General features: G+C 39.5%; 1 protein-coding gene across 6 annotated transcripts in view; it reads right to left on the bottom strand.

Annotated features, from left to right (window-relative positions):
* GRAMD2B (GRAM domain containing 2B) overlaps positions 1-24,263 on the bottom strand; it is a 100,206-nt gene that overhangs the window by 52,818 nt on the left and 23,125 nt on the right. The window contains exon 1 of one of the 6 annotated variants that reach the window (XM_006191450.3): positions 2,804-3,342. The exons of 4 other annotated variants lie outside the window; for them this stretch is intronic. In XM_006191450.3, the coding sequence (XP_006191512.1) occupies positions 2,804-2,886 (83 nt within the window). In that variant the 5' untranslated portion in view covers positions 2,887-3,342. Of the gene's footprint in view, positions 1-2,803; positions 3,343-24,263 lie in introns of those variants that run through there. One more of the 6 variants, XM_014564944.2, reaches the window with a different exon arrangement.

Genomic DNA, 24,263 nt, shown 5'->3' with positions numbered 1-24,263 from the left:
ACAGATAGTTATTCAAAGTGATTATCTGTTGGACCCTTTGAGAAATTCATTGAGAAAAAATGTGATCAGAGTTGGTAATCTATTTTAGGGAAAGTTAACTAATATACACTGGTCTAGGGTGTGAGTTAATATATGTTAACAACTTAAAGCAGTACTTTGTATATACTAAACGTTACATAAACATTCATTGTTAATTAATAGTAATAACAGTAGCAGCAAAATTCTCTGGGCTGACCATGTACATACAAGGTGAGCACTGATAAGAAAGAAGAGTGTGGCCAATGATAAGGAGAGGCTTTATTTTATTTCTTTTTTTTTCCCAGAAAGTTGTTATTTTTTGTTTGTTTGCTTTTTTGTTTTTTTTAAACAGAGGTACTGGGGATTGAAGCCAGGACCTCGTGCATGCTAAGCATCAGCTCTACCACTGAGCTATATCCACCCCTCCAGGAGAGGCTTTAAATGAAGGAAAGCTTGAGTTGATCTTTGAAGTTTATCAGGAGAAAGAAGAAAGGGAACTGCTGAGCAAAGTAACAGAGATGAGGAGAAGGAAGAGGGAGGGAACCTTATTCAGTACTATGTTTGGGACACTTGTTCCTTATTCTTCTCATTATCACCTCTGAATTACGGGGTGGCTAGTGTGATAGCTTGGCTATAGAAGTTGTGCATGCTGACTGGTATTTGGGAAATGAGGTTGAAGTGGTCCATGTGGGTCCAGATCAGTAAGGGTCTTAAATTCTTGGCAGACGAGCTTGTTTTTTAGAGAAGGCCATGGAGGGCCATCATAGATTCTAGAGTATAGAAGTACAGATAAAGATTCAAGTTCAGGCTCTAGAGTTAGGAGTCCTGGACTTGAAGCTGAGCTGCTCTCTTTCTGTCCCTGCCTGCCTAGTTGCTTAACTTCTCAGTTTCAGTGGTCTTATTTGTAAAATGGGGATAGTGATAGTATTACCTGATTCTGTATGAAAATGCATGCAATGTATTGAGCAACCGCCTGCCACAAAGCAAGCATTCCCCACAAATGGCAGCTGTTATTAATTAAGAGGCTAAGGTTCCAGGTGACAGGGCCTACATGGTGATAGGGCCCAGTTACAGATGCACGGGTTGGGGAGGAGCAAGCCACTCTAACATGCTTGAAGAAAATGTTCATTGGGACACTCTGACTTCAAAAACTTTGAGCTTAGTGATAATTAATCTAAGATATGAAATTCAAAACAGAGAAGTTATTACACTGAGTTTCCAAGCATAAAAATGTTGCGACTCAACATGATTTCAAAGTTGGAATTATCAAACCAATATATCACTGTGATAATGTATTCACCTGTGTCTTTAAATTACTTTTACTCTATTACCAAAGCAAGAGTTTAAGAGCTCAGAAGAAAAGAGCACCTAAAATCCTTAGACTGAATCAGAAGCAACTTCGGTAGGCCTGGGAATTCCCACTTTGCAGGGAAAAACAAAAAACCCAATTAACAAAAGACTGCTGAATGGATAAACATCCTAACTGTGGAGATGATTCAGTTACAGGCCAAACTTTTTATAATAACTTGTTTGTATGTTTAATGGGGCACTGGCCACCAATGTCCCTCGAAAAACAATAATACATATGTGGGCCTCTCCTCAACACTGTTCTTGGGTTACAGAAGACAGATACCAAATCACACTCATTCCTGTATTCCCCACCATTATGGAACAAATAGTAGGTATTCCAATAAATGCTGAAACAATGAATGATGGGGACTGAATCTTTACTATTAATACATTTGTCATCTTCATATACTAGTATCAAGAAAGCATTTTAGATACCCAACAGCTTGGTACCATAAAAATTAAAATTGAACTTATTTAGATGTTTATCTTAATCTCATTTAATGTTATAGTGATATAGAAAATAAGCAAATAAAGATTCCTTTCCTTTTTAAAAGAAGACTTTGGGAATAACAACCACGTAAATACATACTTCCGGATTTAAAAAAAAAGTACGTATGGTAAATAGGTTTTATTATAGGAAGCTAATCCTTGGGATCAAATATTTGAGTTTTCAGTTTGCTAAACCAGAAGCGTTTACAGGTCAAACAATGTGCAAATCCTATCACACACATGAATCTTTTAAGAGGACAGTCAACCCAATATTTGATGTGTTTTATTTTATTATATGTTCCCTGTGCTCCCCTACTCCAGCCTACACCCTCTCAAAAAAAAAAAAAAAAAAAGTGTGTAAGCCTGTGTTAAGTACCCAATAAAGGCAGGCAGTCTTTGAAGACGAAAGATAAAGCATATTTCATGTTTTCCACTACTTTTCCTCTCTCTTGAGGGAAAACAGTGAAAAGGGAAAGGTGAAAACACCCTCAGGCTCTGAACTGAATAATAAAATACGCATCATTGTGAAGCAAATGACCACATGACGTATACAGGGCAGCTGCATCTTTACACACGTCATTAAGAAGAAAGACAAGTAAAACAAATGATAAGCGCTCTGTTTCTTGACATGGCTTGGAGATCTGAAAGGTCGCCCCAGACCACCCTTGGGAATTATAATTAAACAATCGTGCTCTTGGCTCAAAAAGTTCACATCCCCACCGGACTGCAAGCGGCAGGGCATTCCTGAAACGCTGCAGTCCGTGTCTTTTCTCTACTAGAAGAAGTAGGGAAAAAGAGACCAGGCGCCACAGAAAGAGTTCAAGCCCCAAGGCTGACCATGTTAAAGTTCCAGAAAACCGTTTCCACTCCCAACTCGTTCCTGGCAGAGCAGTTTGGGTAGCGCGCGTCCTACCGTCCCGGATGGGATCCGGGGGAGGATACTTACTGGGCTGAGACAACTCTGCTCTCTCTCTTGCCGAGCACTTTGGCAGACTTTGTGTCGTCCACATCTTGCTGTAGTTCAGTCATCAGGGCAGCGTCCGGAGGGCACCTTCAGACCCGGGCGCGCAGACAGCCTCCTCCTCCCGCTCCCCCAGCTCCCACCGTCCGGGGCGCAGGCCCAGCCCGCCCGCCGCGCCCTCCCCTGCGCCCTGGGCGGCTCGGCGCATCCGGGCCGCCCGCGCCGCGGGCCGCCAACCTGGACACGTTCGAGCCGGCGCGATTGGTCCGAAAGCGAGCGGGGCAGAGCCGCGAGGGAGGGAAGAGGAGGGTCGAAGCGAAATGACAGCCTCTTTCCCCAACCCGGGAGGGGAGAGGAAGAGAAAAAGGAAACCTGTTGAACTAGTCTTTCTGGGAGAGGAAGCTAATTGGCCAAGCAGGTGAAATATTTGCCTATCCAGGCGCCGTATAGAAAGCCTCCTGGTAAACTGGGCTTTTTCCCCCCTCCTCTCTACTCCGACGGTAACTAGACTTGATAAATGGGCAACCAGCTGTAGATAAAGGAAACGATACGACTGAGTGAGGCTCTCTTGCACAGATGCACCGTGAGGTCTGGCCTGTGCCTCAGCCTAAATTATTCAAAGAGGATGTAGCCTCATTGAGGGCTGCCTGTCAGGGCTTAAACAATAGGTCAGTTCAGTGACAAAAGTAATCAAGTAGTTGCCTGGTTAATCCTTCCTAGGTAGGGGCGGAGCAAGGATGGAGACGCAGTCCTCAAACCTCACCAGCATCTTACTTCCTAGGCACCCAACCCATAAAACAAATGCCTCTTCTTCCTGCCTTGCTGGTTTTGTCTTAAGTTTTGTATTTGAAGCACCATTTATTAATTTAAGGAACTTTGTTAGCTACCATCTTCCAGGCATTATTCTAAACATCCACTTACTATAGTGAGGGAGGAGAAAAAAACTTTTCCTCTGACTGTCTAGGTTCTTCCAGCTGGTCTAAGAGTTAAACTGATGCAACATAGATTAACAGGAGAAAACCAAATTTAATTAACTGCGTACAGAGGGCCCAAGGACAAATTACGCAATTGACGCCTATATGCCACCTGAGACAAGAGAAGGGGTCAGGGGTTTGGGACTTCAAAGAGAAGGAAGGCAATTTACAGGAAGACGGAAAAGAGCAAATGTTTGGTTAAAACAAACAAAAAAAAGTCTGCTGGGCCATATAGAAACAATGGGACACAGAGAGGAATTTTAACAAATAGACTTTGCTATGTTCCTCCCTGCTTACACAGGGAGTTCATATTACACTGTAGTTATCTATAGTGATAGCTCCCTTCCTGGGACAGGTCCTCTGTCTAAATTTTTTAGGCTCTTATGGGAAAGGTCAGAGTCTTTTGAGCTTGATTGTTTTTAGCTTGAAGTAATCTGCATGTCAAAGAGACAATTTTGGGGTGGCAAATTTTGTTCCCCTACAATAGCAAATAATGTATGTGTTGGTAGATTTCTGATTTGCTACAAAATAGTTGAGAATGAGAACAACTAATATAAAATCTTATTGTTGGAAGCCTAATTTTAAAACAATTACAAGTATCAATAGCTGAGCCTGACATGGCTGGGGAAAAATTACTAACTCTATGTTCTGGGGGTACCTTCGTTTTTTTCTTTTAAAATTAATTTTTTATTTAAAAATAATTACAAGGAATATGCAACCATAGTATTTATGTTGTGAAGGAACAATATCGCCTTCCATATGAGTAAACAAAGGGTGTTGCAGCCATCAAGCCATCAGTCACTGCAGCCGCCCCAAGTGTGCACCTTGAGGGGATTCAGGATGAAGAAAAACAAGGTACTGGCCCTAAGGTAGTTCAGGTGCTTATCAAAGGAATGCTTTCAGTAAGCCCAGGCTCTTGCATCTTCCCATATATAGAAAAGTGCTGAATTAATTAACATGAGATGTCTGGTTTTGTTTAATTAATCTTTTGATGTTCCAACTACCTGGTTTTTTGTTTTCAATGACTCCTATATATCCTGGCTTCTCCCATACCTCTTCAGAACAGTCCCTCTGATCTATTTGAAAGGCTGTCTTCTGGGCTTAAGTCCTTAGTATGTCTGCCAAATAAAACATAATTCTCAACTTTTAGGTTGTGCATTTTTTTTTCAGTTGACTCTGTGTGTGTGTGTGTGTGTGTGTGTGTGTTTGTGTGTGTGTGTGTGTAAGAGAAAATACCTACCCTTCTAAATAACCTCAAACATTTTGGACATGCAAGTCCTTTCCAAAGTTTTCTTATTACATCTCTGCTTACTAGCTCGTTTATTTGGCTGAGAGAACAAAAGCATCTTTTGTAACCTGCTTGCTCCAAAATTGACTCACATGACTCTAGAAAATAAGTAAAAGAAAAAAGTTTACAGAAATTCCATTTGAGTTGGTCTGGTCAGGTTGCTCTCTGTCTCCACCCCCCCCCCCCCCCCCGTTTTTTTCCTATCTGATCATCAATGACCCCCTAACTGCAGAAGCCTGGCTGGGCAGGGTGGACCTGGGGAGTTGGAAACTGTCTCTTTAGCTATCAGTTCTTGGGGATATTACTGATGCCTTCAGCCTCCAGATCCCTTCTCTAGTTCACTATTGTACTCAGGATGAAGGTGGACTTGGAATATAGAGGAGGTTGTCCCAAACTCTGGGCAGTGACTCTCTCTTTAAAACTCAGATGCCCTTCAAGCCACCCTCGCTGCAAAACTCAGATCAGAAATCACTTTTTTTGGTCCCCTAAGTAATTTTTTTTATTGTGGTAAAATATACATGATATAATATTTATCATTATAACCACTGGTAAGTATACAATTTAGTGACATTAAATATATCCACAATGTGTGTAACCATCACCACTTTCTATACCCAAAACTTTAAAAAACCCAAATAAACTGTAGCAACTCCACAATAACTCCTCCTTCCCCACATCCTCCCAGACCTTGGTAACCTCTATTCTACTTTCTGTCTCTATGAATTTGTCTATTCCAAGTACCTCATATAAGTGGAATCAGTCAATATTTTCCCTTTTGTGTCTGGCCTGTTTTACTAAGCATAACGTTTCCAAGTTCCATCCAAGTGGTAGCATGTATTAATACTTCATTCTTTTTTATGGCTGAATAATGTTCCATTGTATGTATATTCTACATTTGTTTTCCATTCATCTTTTGATGAACAACTGACTTGTTTCTACCTTTTGGCTATTGTGAATAATGCTGCTATGAACATTGATGTACAAGTATCTGTTTGAGTCCCTGCTTTCAACTGTTTGGGGTATATACCTACAAGTGGAATGCTGGGTCTTACAGTAGTTCTATATTTAACATTTTGAGAAACCATGGACAGCCTCCTTTGATGCATGAGTAAGAGCAAGTGCTTATAGCTTCCCCAGTATGGCTTACAACTCAATTAAGGAGCACTCAGTTGTCCTAAAATTTGTTCTTCTGTGTATAGGATGAGGACTTCCAGGAGTGTGGTCTTAAGTGAGAAAGGGAGAGAAAGGTGGGGGTGGGTGGGGTGGGGTGAGGGAGGATTGGAGAAGGGTCTAGTGGGGAAAAAAGACAATAGTCCTTTCCTAGAATGGGGGGGAATTAGAAAGGAACTAGTAAACTACATTATTTTATTTAGTGACATTTGCTTAAGTTTAAAAGATATTATCAAAAAGCTTCCTAACTTGTTTATTCTTGGGACTATTATACAATAAAATGGAATGTGGTACTTAAAAGGTAGAAGACAAATGACAGAGGAAGCTTCATTGTAGTGTGATAAAATAGAGGCATAAGATTATGTCTAAAATATATTTTGGAGAACTTTTTGCTTTAGTACCAATAAAAACCCTACCCTTTATTTTTCTTCCTCCAAGCCTATGGGAATATAATTTCTTGTTTCTAACATCAAAGAAAAGTACTAGCTGATACTTTTCCCAGTTATTGAAGCAGGTCGAGTAGAAAACACCTAACCTATCAAGAGGTGGGGGCTTCTATCAACAGCTTAGAATACTGTAGACAGGGAATGTTGCCTCCCATTCCAGTAAACAAACTATGTTCCCAGACATTCCATTCCTACAAAGATCAGGCCATTAGCCTGGCAGGTGCCCACTGGTGGTGTGCCCTATGGGGAATTCAGGATGGAGAAAACCAAGAAGCTTTCTGTGCTTTGGATACTGGCCCTGGATATTAGATAGTTAAGATGCATATATAAGGAATAATTTCAATGAACCCAGATTCTTTTATCTTCTCATACACAGAAAAGCACTAAAAATCATTACCTTGAGATGTCTGTTCTTTGTGATTAGCAGTTATCTTTTGATGTTCAACTACATGTTTTTTTTTTTTTCCAGCAGAAAACTCTTATATATCCTGGCTCCTACTTTTCCTCTTTAGAGAAGTTCTTCAGCGCTGTCTGAGAGACTGTCTCCTGGGCTGTTGTCCTCTGTAAGATCCCTGAATAAAACTTAACTTGCAAGTTTAGGTTGTGCATTTTTCTTCGATTGACAATATTGATCAAATGGTGGTCTCTTTTTTAGATTGATCTGGTACACTGAGCATCTGTCCATAGTCTCAGGGGCAGAGTTCAAATATGAGTTTGGAGATTTGAGTGGCTATTTGGTTGCAATGTATGGTCAAGTAGCTAACTAATTTATAACACAGGGAAAGGCATGTGTATATTACCCAATATGAGCACATGTAAAGTGTCATCATTGTCTCATGACATGTTTTAGAAGATGTTGATGCTCTTATAAAGATGTAACCTGGGAGTTCTGTAATAATCTAACTATGTGTAACGTTTAATATACAACATCATAAGTCCAAGAATTCCAGGAACACTTCTGTTTCCCAGGAACACTTCTGACCATTCCTGTTTTCAACTGAAGGTCACTATGCAAAGGAGAAAACGGGAAAAAACTGAGAGAGTCCAGAAGAGAGCTCTACAATGACACTGAAGAACTTAATTATAAGACTTTTTTACAAGTTGTAAGAATGAAAGTTGTGAAGCATGATGTAAAAGGGAACTTTATTGAGTGGTTTCTGTCAGAAATGAAGGAAAGTTTCCTAATATATTCAGCTGTTAAGCATTGGAATGGGAATCTGTAGTAGGCTATGGAATCTCTTACTCTAGAGGCCTTTGAAAATAATATCTTACAAAAGAATCAATGAAGTAAGCCAGAAAGAGGAAGAAAAATACCATATGATATCATTCATATGTGGAATCTAAGAAAAGAAAAAGGAAGACACAAATGAACTCATCTACAAAACAGAAACAGACTCAGAGACATAGTAAATAATCTTATGTTAACTGGGGGCAAGGGGGTGAGAAGGGATAAACTTGGAAGTTCAAGATTTGCAAATATTAATACTATATATAAAAATACATAAAAAACAAGTTTCCTCTGTATAGCACAGGGAACTATATTCAATATCTTATAATAACTTTTAATCAAAAAGAACATGAAAATGAATATATATATATGTATGTGATAGACAGAATGGTTTTAAACCAGTATTTCCCAAGCCACATTATACTGCAGATGGAGAAATTTGAAATACTCTTATTTCTCTCTCTAGGGAAGAGGCCAGAACTAAATTTTGCACCTGTGTCGAGAGGAATAGGTAAGACCATAGGGACTTACTGTTCTAGGGGCAGATGGTAGTTGGGAAAAACTAGTATAAATCTGGTTCTGTGAGAAAGCAGAAGCAATAAGAAAACACTTCCAGTTCAATATTCTGTTTTTAAATTAAATGACACCATACAAACAATAAATGAAAATCTACCCTGAAGTTTTAAAATATATGTCTATTTTCCGTGTGGTAAATGTTACAGATCACAACGTGTGAAATGGGGAAGCCTCTGAGACCATGCCGTACAGTGGTTTTCACATCAGGTTCTGGGGGAACTAGTGAGAGGAGGAGCTGGCACTTGAGCTCAGGTCTTCTGACTCCAGTTCCCACCTCTGACCACTATGTTGACATACAGCCTGTCCTGCTTCAGTTAGAACTCTTTTACTTGTATTTCTTCCATTTATTTCTGTTCTGTATTAGTTTCCACTTGAGGGAAGGGGAAAGGGATGTCTGCTACACACTGAACAGAATTAAAAAATCAAGTCCCTGCCATCATTTCTCAGAGAAGAGCCCGAGCTCCATAGAGTATAGTCACTTGGCCAAAATTCCAGTGGTCCCATGAAGATGAAGACCTAGTTCTCCTGACTTCCGATGGGTGCTCATAAAGGGGTGTAGGAGAGCGAACAGTGCAAACAAAGTCTGCTAATGGCAGAAACAAAGGCCTTATAGGAGACTGTATGCGAGCCAAAGCCCAAGTACCCTTAGATGTATATAAATGGTGGGGAAAGAAATGTTTGAATCTAGAGCTGTCTTTGGTGGCTTCATTTTGCAGTTTTCTATTGCTGTGTAACTAACCACTTCAAAGCTTGGTGACTTAATACAATAAAGTATTATTTTCTCTTATGGTAGGGTGGATTGCTGGAGCTCCGCTGGAAGGTTGTCATTTGGGGTTTCTTACGCAGATGCAGTCAGATGCTCCCCAGGGTTGGAGTCACTTGAAGGCTCCACTGAGCTGGATGTGCACTCTCATGTCTGATGCTTCAGCTGAGATTGCAGGAACAGCCTGGGGACTAGCTGAGCGCTTCAGTCTCTAAGTGGCCTTCCACATGGCTAGCCTGGGCTTCCTTACATGGTGGTCCCAGTACAGCTGGACACTTTCACTGGTGTCCACTGGTGGTTGTCTTCCTCCAGAGAATGTGTTCCATGATATCAAGATGGAACCTGCAAGGCTCCCTGTGAGATCGCTTAGGACGTCAGGCATCTTCACCTCTACTGCATTCTGTTGATCAAAGGTGAGACACCAGCTCAGGTTCAAAGCAAGAGAACCACCCAAGGTGTGAATACCAGGAGTGCAATTCACTGGGGACCATCTTTAGAGACCAGATACTATAGTGCAGATGATAGATTAGGTCCTCTGACTCTACTTTGCCACTGGGCGTGTGAGTAAACGGGCATTTCTAACAGCACTGTTCTAAACGTGAGAGACACAGATGTGAACACTGCTATGGCTCTTACAGTCTAGTGGGAGAGATCGAAGATAAAAAAAAGTAAACACATAAATAACACGGTTTCAACAGATAAGAGAAAGAAGATAAAATAGACAATCAGGGAGAGTGAGGGAGGCCTATTTTACACGGGATGATCAAAGAAGACTCTTTGAGAGGTGACATCTTAGCTGAGACTTGAAGGAGGCGAAGGAGGAAGCCATGTGAAGTCTGGGTGCAATGCCTGCCACCCAGAGGGAAGGATGTGGGTAAGGGCCTCCAGCCAGGACTGAGCTTGGCATATTCTAGGGACAGCAAGGAAGTCCCTGCTCTACACTGCACCTGGGGTATAAGGAGGGAAAGGAAGTTTGGCGGGAGAGGGTTACCTAGAGATAATATCTTCTCTGTTCGTTTGCTTATTATCTGTCCTCTCTTACAAGAATGAAGTCTTCTCAAAAATAAAGGACTAGTCTGTTACATTAGCCACTGTATCCACAGTGCCTGGTTCATGTTAGATGCTTAATAAATATGTGCTGAATGAATAATGAAGCTTTGAGTGATTGTTTCTAACCAGTGGTTCTCTCAACTGGAACTCTAGCTGACCTGAGATGTTAATGGTGAATAATATTGATATTTTTTTTTCTGATTTTCAGGGAAAAAAAGAGTGCATGGAAAATAAATATAACTTAAATCCCTCCTGACTGCATGCCCACCACCCGAGCTTAGGAAGGAAAACCTTTGACCCATGCTACTTATCACTTGTCTGCTAGTTGAGTGCAAGTGCTTCAAATAGGTCAGAGAGGTCCCATGACTCCCAGCTGGTCCAGCTCCGGAACAAGTCCAAGAATTACTGTTTATAACCCACAGGCAGCAATTTAAAATTGCAAATATTTTCTTAGAGAAATATTCATACAGCTACTTCCTTTCCTTGTTTTGGGAACTAATGATTATGCCGTCAATATGAGGACTGGCCTTTCTCTTTCCTTGCACCCTGGTTTGGCGTGTTCCGTTTTACTCCCTGTGAAATGTTTTGACACTGCAGCCTGGTAGTGCAATCAGCACACTACTTCAAAGTAGGCAGTATTTAATTATTGTGAATGTGGTTTCTGCAAGCTACATTTTTTTCTTCGTTTCACCTATATTGCACACTTTTAATTGCCTTTCATTCTCGTTTTACATACTTTCATATTTTTTTGACAATTCCTTTTAGCATTTTGTTATCTTTTCTTCCAATCTGTTCTCTTTATAGTATTATTCATTTAAAAAATTATCTAACAAATAAGCTGGCAAAGAAGGAACATGGGCGAGGGGAACGCAAAAAAAGACCTCAGGCAAATAAGGACGTTTTTCTATTTCTCTCAAGTAGCTATAGATTTCTATGCTTTTACTTTTCGGCTGAATCTTATAAATAGACCCTACATTTGAGGCAAGCTGTGCAATCTGTCTGTCCCTTCTTTTTTCCTTCCTTCCTTCCTTCCTTCCATCAATACTTTTTTGATGCCTTTTATGTGCCAGACTATATTCTGGGTGATGGAGATATAAAAATAAATAAGCACCTGCCGGCTGTGAGTGAGTGTGCAGTTAAGTGGGAGAGTTCAAGATGCAGATACTTACAATTCATACATACACAGAAACTTACTCAAAATCTATCATGTTCATGTATCGCAACCAGACACTTCGGACCAAGTAGCATCATGATGTCAAGTGGGGGGAGGGGCAGGAGATGCCCATAAAATGATGCTTCAAGTTCTTCTGTTTTGGGTCACACACAAGCCACCCCTCCCCCGCCCCCAGACATCTGCACAACTTGTTGAAAAGGCCTTAAGCTGGAAGTCAGGAGGACTGGGCTCTAGTCCAAGCACTGTGCTTTGTCACGGAATGTGACTCTATTAATGGAATACGGCACTGAAGTAAGAGAATGCTGGCCTCAAGGAAAGGACCCTGTACTCATGGTTACAGCACTATCGCGTTCTGCCTTACATAGACTAACTATAGGAATGAGGGGAAAAATAAAACAAGATTGAAAAAACTCTTACACAGAAATGTTGTGTTTACCAATTGCAAATGACAATTTTAAATAAATTTTATGAGAGGAGAATAATTCATCTATTCACTGGGGAAGCTAAGTGCGTCGACCTCCTTCCTATAGGACTTTGTGCTTCTTTGCAGTAGTTATATTGTTTAATTTTTTTATTAAAGTGTAGTTGATTTACAATGTTAGTTTCAGGTGTACAGCAAAGTGATTTAGTTATACATATACATACACATATATTTTTTCTTTTCAGATTCTTTTCCATTATGTTATTACAAGAAATTGAATGTAGTTCCCTGTGCTATACAGTAGATCCTTGTTGTTTACCTACTTTATATATAGTAATGTGTGTCTGTTAATCTCCAACTTGTAATTTATCCCTCCCCACCCTTTCCCCTTTGGTAACCATAGTTTGTTTTCTACGTCTGTGCACTAGTGTACTCATTTCTACTTGTAAAAGCATACAGGATGAAAACAGAATGTTTCCCTGTGTGTTAAGATCACAGACTAGTTAAAATCAGAATTTAATTTTTATTTCTAATAGTAGTCAGTCAACTAAATAAATAGTTCATCCTTCCTCCTTATTAAAAAATATGTAAGAACTTCCTTAATAAGACACATATTAGAGGGCAAATCAGACATTGGAATTGCTTGGTCCTATAGAATCTCAAGCCCCAGGATTTCAAGAAACTATTGTATAAATCTGTAGTAGACACTACAAAGAAAAAGGAGATGAGAGCTGGTGGGAATGGTCTTGGTTCCTAGCTTCTCAGTTGCACAACCACCCCACCCCCTGCCCCAGGTGGTCCTATAGTATTTGCTTTTCTGCCTTTGGAGTCCAAGTGATTGCCTGTGGTATCCTCTCAGTGAACAACTCCTCTTGTTTGATCTGGTTAAGTGAGTTGATCTGGCAATAAAAGAGCCTTAAAAGGGGTGGAGCAGGAAGTGTAAAGTAAGGGAGTGGATAAGAGTCAGACTGATCTAAGAACCCTAATATATATAGTACTACCTTGGATGAATGACTTAACCTCCTCCAAGCTTCAATTTCCTCACCTGTGGAGGGAAAAAAAATGGGAATAGGAGTAGTATCTATCTTACAGGATTAATGGGGAATTTAAAGAGCAAATACACATAAAGGAATAATACACTATGCCAGGTTCATAGTAAGCAGTCAATTCATATACACTATCATCATTAAATTATTACTGACCAGGATAATATTTTAACAAATTGTGGGTATTCCCCTCCTAGTTCATCAGCTCTCAGTATAAAAAGACAGTTTGTGGAGTATTATGCTACATGCTAGATGGAATTACAAAAGCTATAGATGTAACTTCTGTTCCTCTGAGTTCTCAGCCCTCTTCAGGTTGATTCCCTTAGGTCAGAAGCTAAGGCTGAATTCTTGTATCAGTGGTATTGGTATATTTCACTTGCTAGAACTCAGTTATAATCTCTCATGTGTCTTTTTTTTTCTCCCCTCTCTCAGATATCTTTGCCACTGTAAAAGCTTTAGTTTAACTAGTAAAGGAGTTACTGGAATTAAGAGTTAATCAATATGAACCTTATGGATTGGAGGCTTATGATAGCTAGGGTGACTGTATGTCTTGGTTTGTTTAGGACAGTCCTGATTTAGTCCTGCTGTTCTGGAGTAATTGTAATAATGTCCCTTTCACTCTCAGAAAGTGTCCCTGTTTGGGTAATTTATTGACAGCTAATCTACAGTACTGGCCAAAGCAAAACATCATATTAGTTGTTGAGGCTAGGCATCTCATGAGCCAGACTCTTGGATCTGACTGCCTTGCTGCTCAGTAGGGAAACTTCTGTCACCTACTGAATTCCCAACTTTTATTAAATGACCTGAAACATAGCAGAACACTGGGGTGAAAATCAATGTATACAAGAATGTCAAATGACCACAATTACTTGAAAAACAACTCAACGCTCACGCTCCACAGATGTCAAATCAGAGGCGTGCATGGAGTTGATACCCTCACGATCCAACCAAGAGTTTGGGTCTAAGTGACTCATTGTTATTACTTATTTGGCTTTGCTAACTATAAGGCAGAAGTTTTGCTTAGACCTAATTGAGTCACACTTATGTTGATACTGAGGTTGTAAACAATCTGATTTAATTCTCCAGAAGCTTTCTGAACTCCTTTTGCTATAGAAGAAAGAAATAGGTCACCTGACTCTTCTACAGCAAGAATTTGAAGGATGCTGCTTCTCTTAAGCCCCAGACTATGGTTTTCAATTTCTCACTTAGTGAGCTAATTCCTTAGAGTCTTGGGTATTTAATGGTTACTAAACTGTCCATGTAAACTTCATAAAGAAAAACTCCAGCACACACCAAAAAACATGAGAAAAATCAGGTTTAGGATTCCTTTACTTTTTCATTTATTATTTTTGTACCTGCTCTATTTAAAAGTGTGAATAGTGGTTACCTTGTGGGTAAGGACTAAGAAGGGGGCAGAGGCCTTTCAAGGGTGCTAGAAATGTTCTGTATATTGATCTGGTGGTTCTGTGGGTGTATGCATATGTAAAAATCCACAGACTGTACCCTTAAGGTTTGTGCATTTTAATGTATGTAAGTTAAACTTCAACTAGAAGAAGTAAAAGAAAAGCCTTAAATCTCTTTACCCTGAGCTGGTTAAAAAACCAAAAATGTACTCTGGTTAATAAAGTAACAGAAAGAAGAAACAAAACACCTACTTACATAAAGTTTTTTTATCCCTTTGTTTCTCCTGGATAGCAATATGATCTTTGTCTCTTTGCTTACTCTTTGTTTTTTTTTTTTTATGGATATTGAGTCTTATTATCTCTGTCTTTAACCTTTGATTAAAAAAAACTTCGAATTATGACAAAAGAGCTTTTGGGCAGGACTTTTTTCTTTTCCACTTCCACTCACATGTTTATTTTAGCATGTGACATTACAAAGTTTTAAACTTTTTTAACTATATACTTTTTGCATAACCCATGCAATCTCTACCAAAAGCTTTCCGAGCCATGTAAGTCATGGTTTATGAAGAGTGTGTACCTTCACCTCTTGATTTCCAGTTTATCATGGGACTGTTTAATAAGTTAGTTGGGTTGTATAATCAAAAGGATCGAGAGAAGCAAATAGCTTTTACTATAAAATAGATGCATTGTAAATTAGAACCTAACTGGCATTTTAGAAAATACTTGATACCCTCAAATATCCTATCTTTTATTTTGCTATCTACTTCCAAAGGGTGCTCTACTAATGTGTAGCCAGTCAAACAATGATTTAAGATTCAGGTGAGTTCAAGAACTGAGATTATATACAGTTAAAGAAAAAGTAAAGGGAGTGGGAAAGACTAAAATTAAATGAGGGCCTCCTGTGTGCCAGGCACTGTGCCTAGCATAGATTATTAATCTTTATGACAACCCTATGAGGATTTTCTTATTGCATCAGTAAAGAAACTAAGGTATAGAAAAAGTAAACAACCCTCCAAAGATCACACAGCTAATATTTCAGCTGTGTTGATTTCCAAAGCTTGCTCCTTACGTGCTACTTCTGGTGATGTCATAAGAGGTGAATTCTGAAGTGGGCAACACACAGCTCAATAGCCATTTTCTCCCAGAAGCTCCCTCTACTCCTCACCTCCTTACCTCATCTTGTCCCCCTAACCTACCATAGTTAGAATTAAAATCTTTTGCATGCTATTTTCTGCAGTAGGCAAGGGCAAGTGGCTCCTGGAGCTTGGGTTTAAATCTCTGATCTATCATGTATGAGCTGTGTGACCTTGAGTAATTTACTCAACCTCTCTGAGCTTTGGTTTCCTCATTGTGCACAAGAAGAGAATAACAGCACCTATCTCACAGAGTTGTTGTGATAATTAAATGAATTAAAACATGCATAACCCTTTAGAATGGGGTATGGCATGTAATATTAGCAATTCATTTTTGTTGTTACGCTGCATAGCACTTCTCTCTTGATTTATGGTTACATGTGTACAGGCTCATTTTTCTATTGAGATGGAGATGGTGTCTCGCACATCTTAGTTATTCTCCCATCAGTGCCAAGATCAGGGTTTGACAACTTTTAAAATCTATTTTTACATAGGGTTTAACAATTCTAGACACAGGATAAAGGCTTATTGGATTGATTTCACTTACCTAGTTAATGACTTTCCAAATTTTCCACATTTTCCAAATTTCCCCAGTTAAGGACTCCAAGTGCAGAATCCAAGTCTCCCCAACATGATTCTGCTACTCTTGAAGTTCCTAGTGACTGATTTCCAGGCCTTCATTTATCCCCTGGATTCCTCATTGCTTTTAGAAATCTACAAGTACAGGGGTGGTTGCATGGGCCCATGATTCAATTTAGGAATTAGTTATTTCTTTGTTGTTCCTTTCCGGGGTGAACATGCATGAACTGGACTTTCAATTCTTGGTATTATGTGGGTGATGCAAACTGAACTAATGTAACAAGCAAGTAATCCTAATCTGTGCTTTCTACCTGCAGCTTCCCATTTCCACTGGCGCTGTTTCTTCTATTCCCGCTTCGAGCTGCCAGGAGGGAAAGAAAGGCCTTTAACGCTTTTTGCTTCCCTCCACATTCTGCTCTCTATCAAACACTGCCATCTCAGAAAAGTCCCAGGCTTCCTTCCCTGAGTTGTGTTGAGATCGTGGAATCCTGCGATTTCCTGATTTCAGGGAAGGTAGCTATTGTTTTTTGATTTCCACTCCGAAAATCTAACCTGGGCATCTCAGCAGCAGGGGACTGTTGTTTTCAAAAGTATGATATGTGGAATGTTGTGACAAGCTTTCCAAAAATGTGGACTACAGCAATCAGACTTCAGCATTCCATTCTCTTTTTGGCAAAGTTGTGGATTTTTTTTTAAGTGACAAATTCAGCTCTATTGTTTTGAGATTCAAACGTTGTTCAATGTCTATGTTTTGGAAAAATGATGCTGTTATTCCACAGTGAACTTTGTAAATTGTTCCTTTCCAGATACCTTCTTCCTTCTTAGCAGAACCTGGGGGATGAATATCGGCATTTAGAAAGCCTCTCTGACCTTTGGGAAAGTTTGGGGACTTTTAAGGTATTCAATATGAATCTTTTGGTGTGTCAAATTTGATACCAGGAAATATAAAGCTGCTTTTATATAAGATAAAACTCATCATATGAATGTTTTGATGTATAAAATTACAACAAGAAAAATGTACTTTTATTGAATACTTAATTTTACACGAGGTGAGTTTATTTTAGCCTGTATTACATGTTTTCCCCCTGCTGTCTCTGCCCCTAGTGTCTGAACTGTGTGAGGGCTGGTTCTTTGTCTCTTGTCGAGCCCTCTAGTCCTAGCACCTATGAGAAGTGCTCATTTACCAACCCCATAGTAAATATTTCTTGAAAAACAAATAATGACATAAGAAAAACACTCCATATTATAGGCAACATTCAACATAAAAATGCATTGTGTTCTAAGTGGTATTTTGAATTTCGTTATTTGGGTAGTAGAATATATTTTCTCATGTTAAACAGTAACGTGAAAAGAACTTAGATCCCTACACTCACTTCTAAAGGTGAGTTCAGCCCATATTAGGAATTCTATTGTTTTAGCTACACTAGGAGCAAGCTTTTTGGGGGTTGGCTCAGGAATCAAATCATCATTTTAAAACTTGTTTATATGGTGAAAGAACTTCTTATCCTACAATGAACTCCTCACTGAATTTAAGAATAGGTTTTCCTCTATGTGGTCTCCTTCCTAGATGAATATTAGTCAAAGGTATCCAGAGAGATGAAGAACTGGCCATTAACGGGTAAATACTGTCTTCTCCAGGGCTTTAGGGGAGACCAGCCTAACTACTGGCTCTGTAGAGGCACTCTCTTTCCATTAAATTCCCCACTAAATTATGAGGACTTCTAATTTCTATATGTGACCTCCTTTTAGCCACACCTTCTGTATAATTACCTCACACCCTCTGAGGGAAATAGTGAAAAAAAAAAAAAAGCTCTGGAACTAATTTTGATGCCAGCACAGACAGATCCACAGGCCTTTATCCAAAACCCACAGGGACAGATGTGTTTTGGAATTCAGAGAGATTTTTGGATTTTAGGAAGGTAATATGACACATATGTTGCATGTTACATAATTTCCCCAGCTTGTAATTCAACATAGCATTTCTTCAGCTAAATATGTGAATATTCCCACTAAGTAAGATAAATAGATATTGCTTATAGCCTCATATCATTTCAATTCAGATTCTGCAAGCCAAGTCACAAATATTTGGTTTTTAGAGCTTTTCCTATCTTGGAAGTGCTGGTAGGGGATTTGGACCTGTAATACCGGAGGGGTTATGTCTCAAAGAAGAAATGATGAAGGTTGTCCCAGTCTCAGAATCCTGGACTTGGTTCTGAAGCAGCAGGGACCCTACCCAGTGACAGAGGAGAATTACTTCCTTTGAGGAGGCTGGCACAGCACCTGGGATGAAGGCTGAGAACAGCTTTCAAGGTGGTATTTATTTACTAGTGCCTCCTGGCTCAGCCAACCTTTGAGCTTGTTAGCCATAGTTTGTCACTAGTGGGCAATTGCTTATGAAGCTAGGCTTTGTGAATTGGCTGAAAGAACTGTCACACTTAGAAGACTTTCTACCTGGGGTGGGGAGACAGGATAGCCCAGTGGCCCTAGTGGGGATGTTAGCAGAAGCCTCACAGATACAGGTAAAGGGTGGGATGGTACTGAACGAGCTGGAGGGGAGGACCAATAATGGGACAGGGTGGGCCTGAAATCTGATTCAGCTGGGACCCCCCCTAACTTTTGATTTTCCCGATGGCTGTTTCAACAGTTACAAAATGGTGACCCTCAGCTAACTATGACCAACCAGTGTGTTTTGTTAGAATTTTAAACCCTAACAGTAAGCTGGGAATGTTACAGTTTGCTCTTTGCCTGGTGGTTCTTACTATGTTACTTCTATGATTTACACATTTGTGCCAGCTGTTGTGATTAGAGTGACCTCGGCGAATGACGTGGGGTCATAAGGGTCCCCTCAGTATTTGTCTGAGCTTAGCCAGCTGCAGAGCTGTCTGGACTATACTGAGTAAATATGGTCTGCTCAAGATGTGGTTAGAAACTGTATAGTAATGTATAGTTACACAATGTAACTGTATAGTAAATGTAAAATGTAATGCTCTATTTGCCAGTAAACTTTCCTGTTTAAGTTTAAAGTCTCAATCCAGAAGTTTCCATAAAACACTCCCTCTTCCTCTGGAAACTGAGTAGCAGGCTCTCTCCTGCTGCTTTTTTCTTTCAGTCCCTGAAATTGTGCTTTTCCTTCTCTTTTACACTTCTAGCATTCTAGCATTGATTAACACATAGTTGGCTAATAGATTTTTTGGGATTAGTCTTAGCAATAAAAAAAAGCTTAAACAAACAAACAAAAAAGAAATGAAATGAGTTTTTGTTAACACCGGTGTATTTTCCATGAAGGCATGTTTGTGAGTCCTGTGCTGCCTGGAGCCGTGCTGGGAGGTTCAGGGAGCCAAATCTCCTGGAATTTCCCCGGGGAGCTAGGCAAACTCTAGGGGCCTTTTAGCAACAACAGGTCATTTTTCCAAATCCTCATGTGATCCAAGTCTAAGATCACAGCTGTTAAATACAGATCAAAGTAATCATATCTTGAAATGTGATTAGGTAAGTAACTAGAAAACGAACTTCAATAATTAAAATTAATAGGCAAAAAGAGATTGCACTTAACCAGCTTTGTTCATTAAGGAATTTAACTCTGAGACTAGATGTTAACTGTTTAAAAAAATCCTTCTCTTCAATATATTCCAGCCTTGTTTTTCTTTCCTAATTACAAAACACTGTTATTCAATTTTTCCAAAGGAAAAATAGCTTCCAACTATGAAACATACGTAACTCTATTAGAATAACTCTAACTGAGAGCAAAAGGATGATTCTAAATAGCTCACTTTAGGAAAATGGATTTGAGGCTCCTTCATTAATGTACTTGAAAGACTCACAGTTATAACTTTAATGCCTTAATCCCAATAGCATCCCAAATATTCTTAATGTTAGCCTTAAGCCGTTTTATAGTAAAGGGTTACTAATTTAGCTGGCTCATTCTTGGTAAGAATAAAAACACATTGCCGGCTCTTGAAATGTAGAAAAAAATCCCATGGGTTTTATTTCATAGAATCCATTTTTTGCTCTTAGGAGAAACTTCACAGGTCCTACCTAGATATATGTTTGAGTCCTCTCTGTACATCTGACCAAATCACCCCACCAGACTCTAGTTGGATGAGAGCAGGAACCATGGTGGTTTTATTTGTCTGTGCATAGCCTATGCCCAGCCGTCGGAGTGAGCATTTGATAAAAGAAATGTAGAATGTTGACTGACTCTATCAAAACTTGAACACCTCTGGCTATGAGGGACTGTTGAAAGCAGCCCAGTTCATCCTTGGGCAATTCTGGTTGTTCAGCGTTCTTTTTAATTTATTTTAATTAATTAATTACTTTCATTATTTTTTATTTATTTTTTGGACTGTCATCTCTTCCCACTCATTTGTTCCATTTTAGCCCTTCAGGCTGCAGAGACTTGCTCTCCTACGTGACAAACCTTTAAATACTTGAATTGACCCTCATGCCCCACTCTTTCTACCTGGCCTCTGAGCTTTGCTTCTGCAAACTAATATCCCTAGTTCTTTCACAAGGGGCAAAGATCTGAGTGTCCTGGCATGTTCTCACTTCTCCCCTCAGAGCATGCTCCAGATTATCACCTTTACGTAGGCAGGATAGTCAGAGAAGGCCTGACCTGGATGGGGTGGTTACCTTCTGCATTCTGGAGGCTGTTGATGCTCTTTGATATCAAATTAACTTTTTAATCTTTTTGGAGGAATCAATTTTTTTCAGCTTTTCATAGAGAACCTCTAATTCAGTTTTAACAAACCCTACGTAAAAGGAAGGCAAATTAAATGGGAGATGATTATTATCTTGGAGACAGGTTTAGCCTGCTAATTGTTCATCTGTTGTGTCACGTTTCCAAGATGACTTATTTGAATTCAAGATACTGTGCCTCTTTGTGAAGATTAAACCTGGAGAGTTAGACAGAGCATCTTTCCCTAGGTGATCTCTGCCAGGAACGTTTCCCCCATGGCAGTCAAGCCAGTTATCAGGACTGCCAAGTATGATTCTGGGAAATGAAGGTTTCCCCATGAGGCTGCCTGATAGTCAAGGCAGAATTTTGCTGATAAAAAAGAATTTACTATATGTTTTCTCATAGGGCTAAAGGTACAATTTAGCAAAAAGAAATTTTTTTATTGAATTTTATGAACTTTTGTATGTACTGGAGATAATTTAAAAATCAAACTAATAATGTGGAAGATGTAGCTACATGTATATGCAAACATGTAGTCATTTTTATTAGAAATAATTTATTAGTGAGATAATATGTTTACATTTGGGTAGAGAAATAAAACTGTAAAAGGAAACCCTTTCTTGGTAGTTATCTGAATCCTTTGAAATTACAATTAGTTTATAATTGTTTGGGGAGGTGGGGATGATGGAAATCAGGGGAAGAAAGAGGAGGAAGTAGATGGGTTAAAGCAGGGAAGGGAAAAGGAAGAAGGGGGGCTAACAGGGAAAGGGGACAGAGAAAGGCAGAATGTCTAAGAAATTCCAAGCGGCCAGAGTCCTTAACTATTGCCTTGTGTGCACTATGATATATTTAGTAACTCAAGGGTCAAAGTGAAACAATTCTTATGTAATAGAAATTTATTGTTCAAGGAAAAAAGACACCTCTTTCAGTTTCTTTTTCAGATGTATTTTAGCTGATTTACGATAGTTACTGGTTCCAAAAAGAGCTGGGACAGCAAACAGATCCTTCCACCCTTCCATGAGATAGAAGGTAATTCCCCCTCAGCATTTGCAGGAAAGAAAGAGACTAAATTAGAGTCCTCCTAATTTTTTTTTCAAGGTTACCTCTTTGGCCATCACATCTGGGCTATTAAGAACAGCTGGGTTCATAAATATTTCAAGAGTGTGTCATTAACTCCGTTCTCGGTGATTATCATTTCAGCATCTGTTTATTTGTGAGGAATCTTTCTTGAATCCCAGGGCCAAAAGGTAAGAGTCAAGGAAACTTTGTACTCCATCTATCCTTCCTTCTACTGCTCCTCTAGAAAGCATGCTGGTTCCAGGAAAGCACCAAAGGTTTACTTTCACTTGAAGGGCTGGGAATTGGCAGGCCCATGGCAGGGGTTACAGATAAGACTTAAGCAAAAACTCCTGGGACCACATCAAGGTGATTCGGCCTGACTAGCCCTAGGCTGTTCCTTGAATCAGTCCTATTTCAGGGTTGTGGGTGTCAGGAGACTTCTTACTTGAGAACAAAATCTTACAGTATCCCATTGGCCCGGAAACCCTGCTGAGTCTATTCAAGAGTCTTTTAGTCCTCTTCCTTTTTCCCTCAAGGATCTGTTTTCATCTGATGGTGGTTGTGAGATCTTCATTTTCTACCCCGGTGCAGAAAAGAGTTAACACAGCAGGCCTGAGACTGCTTTTCTTAGAAAGACCTGTTTGCAAGGTTGACTCTTAGTTGGCATTTGGGAACTTGGATTTTGGGGGGTGTTCCCACTGTGCCCCTGGTAAAAGTGGCTCCTTGGGACTAGACTATGTAAGTAATATGATTTATGCCGATCATCTGCTTTTTTCCTGGAGGGTTAAATTGGGACTTCGTACTAGGCAGAAGGTGCCTAACTGACCAGCCGCCAATAAAAACCTGAGGTCCTGAGTCTTTAATGGGATTCTCTGGGCAGAAAGATCATACACATGTTGCTGTGCAGGAGTGCAATCTCTGTGACCCTCCGTGGGAGGTGGGGAGCATGAGAAAGCCTGAACCTGGGTCCTCAGACTCCACCTGCATCTTTTCCCCTTGTGGCATAGCTTACTATGTCACTGTAACAAATCTGAGCCATGTGCAACTAGATGTTGAGTTCTGTAAGTCCTTCAAGTGTATCTCTGAGTGTAGGGTGGTCCTGAGGACCTCTGATACCATCTCCTTTCTCCAGCACTCCTACATCCCTATCCTCACCCTACACAATTCCAGTGACAGGGTAAAAGGGAAGCATTTCTGGAAAGTTAAATGGCAAATAAAGAAAATATTGATCAGGAAGATCTGGTTAAATAAAAACACATCAATCCTTCTGAAAGTCAGGAAGCCAATGTATCGGTCGTGGAAAACTTACATACTTTGTACTAACAGAATAAGAACTTTCAAAAAAAGAAAGGATTTCTTAGGATCTCTCATTAGCTTTTTAAAAGTTAACAGCTTAATTGAGATAATTCATATACCATGAAGTTCACTGTTTTAAAATATATATATAATTCAGTGGTTTTAGTATCACTAAATAGTTGTGTACCTGTCACCACTAATTCCAGAACAGTTTCATCACCACAAAATGAAACACTGTGACCATCAGTAGTCAGTCCCCATCGTCCCTTCTCCCTAGCCCTTAGGAACGATGAATCTACTTTCTACCTGTATAGCTCTGCCTCTTCTGGAGATTTTATATACATGGAATCACATGGTTTTTGGTGACTAGCTTCTTTCATCCATGTCGTGGCATGCAACAGTACTTCATTCTTTCTTACGGCCAAATAATATTCCGCTCTATGGAGATACCATATTTTATTCATCAGTTGATGAACATTTGGGTTATTTCCACTTTTTAGCTATTATGAATATCCATGTACAAGTTTTTGCATGAACATGTGTTTTCAGTATACTTAGGAGTGAAGTTGCTGGGTCATATGGTAACTTTATTTACGTTTAACTTTTTGAGGAACTGCCAAACTGTTTTACAAACTGGCTGTAGCATTTTACCCTCCCATCAACAATGTATGAGCCTTCCAATTCCTCTAAAATGCTCATCAACACTTGGTATTTTCTTTTCTGAGTCTAGTCATTCTACTAAGTGTGAAGTAGTATCTCATTGTGGTTTTAATTTGTATTTTTCTAGTGACTAATAATGTTGAGCACCATACTACATCTTATTGGCCATTTATATATCTTCTTTGGAGAAAAATCTATTCAAATCCATTGCCCATTTTAAAATGTGTGGTCTCAGTGGTTTCATCCCAGTGTGTGCTTGTTATTTAAGGACCGTTTACATAACTACATGGAAACTAACAGACAAAATTCCTTCCCTGTCACTTAGGTAGAAGAGTTTAAGAAAGGTCACTTGATATTTCCATTAAATATTCACTATACTTTACAACATTACCTCAGATCTTTCATTTGAATAACCCAATCATTTTAGTATTCGCAGGAACACAGCAGTTCAGCACCACAGTAAAACATACTCTGTTTTATTATGATAAACCCAGATATTGATAA

The sequence above is a fragment of the Camelus ferus genome, chromosome 3 (genome assembly GCF_009834535.1).
Source record: "Camelus ferus isolate YT-003-E chromosome 3, BCGSAC_Cfer_1.0, whole genome shotgun sequence".
Taxonomy (NCBI): domain Eukaryota; kingdom Metazoa; phylum Chordata; class Mammalia; order Artiodactyla; family Camelidae; genus Camelus; species Camelus ferus.
The sequence above is the reverse complement of the archived record's forward strand: the minus strand, read 5'-3'. Positions and strand labels throughout refer to the sequence as shown.